General features: G+C 32.1%; 1 protein-coding gene across 1 annotated transcript; it reads left to right on the forward strand.

Moving 5' to 3' along the window:
* The first annotated feature begins 819 nt into the window (after window positions 1-819).
* Window positions 820-5,722, forward strand: LOC137837164 (mitochondrial inner membrane protease ATP23-like). The gene is made up of 5 exons (XM_068646052.1): window positions 820-1,001; window positions 1,153-1,274; window positions 1,713-1,850; window positions 1,946-2,029; window positions 4,948-5,722. Exons 1-5 carry the CDS (start codon window positions 941-943, stop codon window positions 5,080-5,082), a joined length of 540 nt encoding a protein of 179 aa, XP_068502153.1. The 5' UTR covers window positions 820-940; the 3' UTR covers window positions 5,083-5,722.
* The last annotated feature ends 321 nt before the right edge of the window (window positions 5,723-6,043 follow it).

The following is a 6,043-nucleotide window of genomic DNA, read 5'->3' on the forward strand; positions in this document are numbered from 1 at the left end:
TATTTTACATGTTTATAAGATCACTATATGATTATTCTTAAATTCTCTAATCATCATCATTTCCCATTTATTTGAAAGAAAAAAAAAAAACAAACTTTGAAGTTCAATTTAAGTTATTCTAAATTTGACCTATCTTCAATATTTATTCATTTTTTTTACTTATTTTAAAATTTTATTTTATATTTTTTCACTTTCTCAACTCATAAATAGATTTATATTATTTTTATCCCTTTTTCACTAAAATATGATTTTCTTATTTTTTTTTATATTTTTAGTATATAAGATATTAATAGTGATATACACTAATTTATTTTATTTGGATATTTATATACTACATTGTATGTTTTTACTTTTATATATTACTATATTAATATATGTTTTAGGCGCTGTAAATTTTTATTTTCAAATATGTTTATGTTGTCTGTGATTATATTGATTTAAAAAAAATGCATTTTTTAATTGTTTTCTTATTCTTTATCATTATTTCTGGTTAGATTTTTTTAAGAGTAATTAAAAAAATAAACAAGAAACATTTTGAAGATTAAAAAACAAAAAAGGATTGCATGAATAAAAAATTAAATCAGTACTAATGTAAAACATATTTAAACCTTTATTTTATTTTAGTTTAACTTTATATGATAAAGAGAAAACCTAATATAAATAATCATATAATGAATTGTTTTAAGTACTTTTTTCTAAAATTAAAAAAGTGTTTGTGAAAATCGATATGATTATATAATATTAAAAAATAATATATGAACAGACATGTGTTTTTTTTTTTTTTTAATTTGTCTCCCCCCAATTATTTTGATTTTCTGCTATTGAATTTATTTATTATGTATTTGTTTTTTAAATGTAAATGTTTTACCCCTTGCTTCCTCTGTCATCACCAACACCAAGTTTATGCTACTTCAGGTTGTTGCAACTGAAAGATTAAGTAATGGAGAAGAAATCTATGTCTGAGGAAGAATGCCAAATCATGATTCAAAAGAGTTTCCGAAGTATGTCAAATTTCCTTCTACATTTTCTTCTTCACCTTTCTCCCATCGACAATCTTACATATTTTTATATAGTTTTAGGATTTAGGGTTTTATCGTATCTCTGTGTTTTTATGTTAATTGGTTTAGGGTTTATGGCGACTTTCTTTGACAGCTCCAATGGTGAAGTTTTTGAGGGAACGTTTGGAAAAAGCTGGGTGTGCAGTAGGAGACAATTTTTTCAAAGCTATTACTTGCAACCAGAAAGTGGCTGGTTATTATGTTCGAGGTGAAGGGGTACTTGTTTCCTTGTTCATTTACTTTTGTTCCTTTCATTCAAGTTAACTGTAATTGTGGTTTGAATGGAAATTTTGTGTGTTAATTTTGTTTAGCTATTGTTATGCTGCTGTAAAGTTCGAATTATGGTTCTACATGTACAATTAAGAAGCTGGTTGTGCTTTTGTTTGATGAAGAATATAAGCTCTTATCCTATTGCTGCTTCGTTGTTTTGTTGGTTGAATTAGTATTCTGATCAATGCTTTTACTTTGGCTTGATGTTAAGTGTTGGAGATCTAGACTAGAGATTAGGATAGTTTAATGTATATAACTGGATGCAAACTTCATTTTATAAACCGGTTTTATAAGGATTGAATTAATTTAAAGTTCACTTCTTAATAATAAGATTGCAACTAACTAGTATTCATTTACTCCTATGTTGGTGTGCATTTCTCCCAGGTAAAAGTATGCAGTAATAATTTAAAAATCCAAGACAGCGTTAACCAGGTGGTAATTCGTGAGTTAATTCATGCGTTTGATGATTGTCGTGGGGCCAACTTGGATTGGACGGATTGTGCTCACCATGCTTGTACTGAGGTTCGTATCTTACAGTGTGTTCCTATTGGGATTATGTTGGTTTTTCAAATCCTTTTACCTCGTAATTAATATTTCTTTATGATATTGTGAAACAGATACGAACTAATCATCTAAGTGGCGATTGTCATTATAAGCGGGAACTACTACGAGGTTTTATAAAACTACGAGGGCATGAACAAGTAAACTTTTTATTTCCCTCCTTCATTAGTGCAAGCTATTTATTTTAGTTGGATCTTTTCCTAGATTAAACTTAGTATCTAGTTATAAGTTGGAGAAAGAGAAAGTACGAAGTTTGACTAAATTTGTCCTTCCGCAGAAGATTTATTCTCATCTGAAAAGTTTTAAAATTGCTATTCGATACATAGATTGGGAGTATTAAGCATCCCACAACTTTTTGCTACATTTGTGCTTGCACAAATGAAGGATTAGAAAGAGTACAATATAAAAAAAAACTAGCTATTGCGCTTGCATATTTTGAACTAATCATCAAAGAAAAGGACCATTGGGATAACAAAATTATTAAAATGAGGAATTTAGTTATAACCATTTTATTTGAAAAAGTAGCAATTTTAATTGAAGGTTGAGTCTATTGTTACTGCCTCTAATGTTGCCTCGTGGAAGCAATTAGTGCATTATTAAAAGATAAGATAAGGAAAAGCAAATCCTCATGTTTGTCTATATCTAAATTACTCGGGGGCAATCCTTTTAATCATATATATCTGTTGAAATACCAATTTTGTTGGAAAGTTTTCTAGAGTGGTGAAAAACTTGTTTAATTCTGAGAAACGACACTTGACTGGTATGTATGTTAGATATGATTTGATCTGGGCTAAGTAGGTTATATGATCAAGATCAAAAGCCAAAAGATCATAGACCAATTGAAGTTATCCATGCCAGAATTTTTAATACTTGGCATAATTTTCTAGGGATGGTAACTAGAATTTGGCTTGTTTACCAGAGATTAGTGCAAATGTCTTACTGTTTGGTGGAACATAGAATACAAATAAAGATTAGAGAGTAGCTACCTATCCTTTTCCCCTATTCTCGTTCTTTTAGCCACAGTATTGATTTGTGATGGTTAATAAATGTCATTGTCATCAGATAATATATAACTCTAGAGTTGTCTTTGATTTTAGATTGTATTAAACTTTGTTTTGTATGGTTGTCATCCCAAATCCACATTACCAAATACTCTGCAGTTTGTACTTAGGAGCCATACATCACTAACATGGTTCATAAGTTTTGTTCACAACATGACTGCTGAATTAGATCAAAGGAAATATAAAAATTTAAGGTAGAGGGAGTTAATCACCTGGAGGCCTGATTTAACATTAAACTTGAGGAAGGACATATAGTTTCTAGCAGTATCCCTAGGTAACTTTACTTCAATTTGGATCAAAGGTCAGTTTGAAGGTTCGGAGTTGTAGGATTATGAGATGGCGGTTTCTTGTTAGTGTGCTTTACTATAGCTTAACCATTCTTATATGGTCTAATGATATACATTAAGCATTGGTGAAGAAAGACTTGAGAAGAGACAGTTATGCCTTTTGCTCTTTTCCTTGCCACATAATGATGTGGTGGTATTTCCAATTTTGTTGGATTCAACACATGTTGCTAAATCTCTAATTCCCATCCTCCTGTGTGGCCATTCATTAGTTTAAATTCAAATAGTATAGAGTACATACGTAGAAAATGAAATGTAACCATTTTTTATGGCATCCCTCAGTGCAAACTGAACCATGATTTTCCTTTGTCCATATCTTTAATTTGTGAGAAAGTCAAATAAGTCATTAAAGTGTAGTTTGTTCAAAAAGACCCTATTGCAAGCATGCTATATCTGAACTTTGTGTATTTGCGTCATTTTTATTAACGGCTGTGTATTTGTGTTATTCAAAACCAGTGACATTTGAGCTGTAAATAATGGTAAAATTATTAACACAAGACACTATCCCTTTATTCTAGGTCGATAAACAATATCCTCTGCTTAAGTGTATTATAGTAATATTGCTCCTAGATGATGCCATTAATTTCAGTCAACACCTAATATTTACTTTTTTTAAAAGAGTTTATATACCAAGACACTTCATGTACCTCCAAAGTGGGTGCAAAGGTTGTGGCCTGACGAACAAAGTTGTGGCCTCCTTTGAGTTTTTTTTGTGCTAGTTTCAGTTCAAACTCCTGTCAATTTTCCCCTTGTGCATGTGATAAGGAGGGAGGTTCAGGTCCCTTTTGCCATTTTTTGTATTTATTTTTTTTCTTTTTAACTTTCATTAATATAAATCCTTATGTGATTTCCTTAGTTTTTGGCTATGTGACACGTCTCACCCTTGGATGTTTACATGATAACATTGGGGCGTAACGTGTTCCATGTTAATGTTTCATGTATGTGAACATTACCTCCTTCATTTACATAACGTTTATCCTTCTCTTGCACAACGTACATAGTAGTGGGGGAGGAACATGTAATCCTGGAGGTCAAGGCTGTGCAGATGAGTCCTTAAGGGCAATGCTCAACCGTGTCTTGGGAAACCATCTTATTTGTGTTCTTGGCCATTTTTTACTACAAATAACACACTGGATAGTCCTTAATTTGGGCCAAGATGCCTTGTTAGAGGGATTGGACTTTGAGCCCTGTCCAGGAAAAATGACATATAGTTGAAGGGGGTTTCTTAAATATTTCTAATTAGAAAAGGATTAGGAAATACTAAAACCATGGACTAAATTTAATAAAAACAAACTTGTAGAAGCATAACTTACGTGCCAACTGCTATATGATATGATTGCTTCAGCTTCTCCCTGATACTTAAAAATAACCCCTCTTCTTTCTTTGGTTGGGAGGTGGACACTAGTCTGTCTTATGCATATTAAAAGACTTTTTCGTGATTTCTAAGGGGACTGAAAAGAGTTTATGTTTATAAACCCATTTAAATTGTGTCAGATACAGTTTTCTGTTTTCCTTCAAATTACATCTGTTGTTATTTTGTTGCTGCTGTCATGCATTCTCTCTTTGCTTTAGTATATTTGATTTGATATTTTAGACTCTCTTTTTTCCGGCTTATATTTGTTCAATACTGAATCAATGTAATGGTACTTGAAGGAATGTGTGAGAAGAAGAGTTTTGGAATCATTGTCTGCAAACCCCAACTGCTCTGGTTTTGCTGCCAAGGATTCCTTGGAAGCTGTATGGGATGTCTGTTACAACGATACACAACCCTTTGACAGAGCTCCTTAAAAACTACATGGTTGGTACTAACAGATAGTATAGCCGCCATTGGTGCTAGTCTTTCTTTGCGGAATACTTTGGTGGCCTCTGGCTTAGAATCTATAATATAATGGCCCCTTATTGAGTACTATAACTGTGATTCAAAATTGATTGCTTAACTTTTGTTAGAATTCTCACAAACTTAGTCTGTCTGTGGTACCTCCACCTGGAAGATCAAACCGTCTTGATGTCCACACTTATTGCATGCTACATTCTTCGGTCAAATTGTTATTGCCACATTTCAATTTTTGGAGACTTGTCAATGGAGTGGCAATGCCGCACAATCTCTCATCTGGATTCTGGATGAGTAATTCTTTCATGTTACGGGTTTTTAAAAGCCTTCATTTTCAGGGATTTTCAGGGTTTTCCCAAGTAAGATGGCTGAATCCTGGTTTTTGTTCTTTATATATTTCCTATAAACTCAGAATAAGTATGAAAATAGTGGCTTCAATCAGAAGGTTGACCTATAAGGTTCATTAGATTCTGGTAATAAAACGAAACTTGCAGTGTATTTGGTTGCCTCTTTTTAGTTTGTTAAAAATGTAGAAACTTGCAGTGTATTTGGTTGAGACAAACTACACATATATACAATCTCTTGGTTGTTCTTATATATATGCTGCAAAGAATTTGTGAACTATTTCCAAACCATTAAAGGACCCCTCTTTTAGAAATAACCTTTCATTTCAGTTGTTTAATGGAAATTTTTTAGTCATAATCTCCACATATCCTCATGTTTTATAATTCAAATCGCGTGAGTGACATGTCTCCATGCCTTTACCTATCTTAGTTAGCATAATGTGTCATTATTACCTAAAATCTTGAGCATAACAGGCCAATGACATCTATTAACTCGAGTAAATAATTGCACCATTTCACGCAATGTTATTGTTCAAGAGTTAGAAATCTTCTAGAGTCACATTGATGAACTCAA

The sequence above is a fragment of the Phaseolus vulgaris genome, chromosome 4, assembly GCF_000499845.2.
Source record: "Phaseolus vulgaris cultivar G19833 chromosome 4, P. vulgaris v2.0, whole genome shotgun sequence".
Classification (NCBI taxonomy): Eukaryota; Viridiplantae; Streptophyta; class Magnoliopsida; order Fabales; family Fabaceae; genus Phaseolus; species Phaseolus vulgaris.

Bases quoted from the DNA above. Each gene is read 5' to 3' on its own strand.
- LOC137837164 (XM_068646052.1), top strand. From the start codon at position 941: ATGGAGAAGAAATCTATGTCTGAGGAAGAATGCCAAATCATGATTCAA. The intron at 1,002-1,152 runs GTATGTCAAATT...TTTCTTTGACAG, and splicing joins GATTCAAAAGAGTTTCCGAA to CTCCAATGGTGAAGTTTTTG. The intron at 1,275-1,712 runs GTACTTGTTTCC...CATTTCTCCCAG, and splicing joins ATTATGTTCGAGGTGAAGGG to GTAAAAGTATGCAGTAATAA.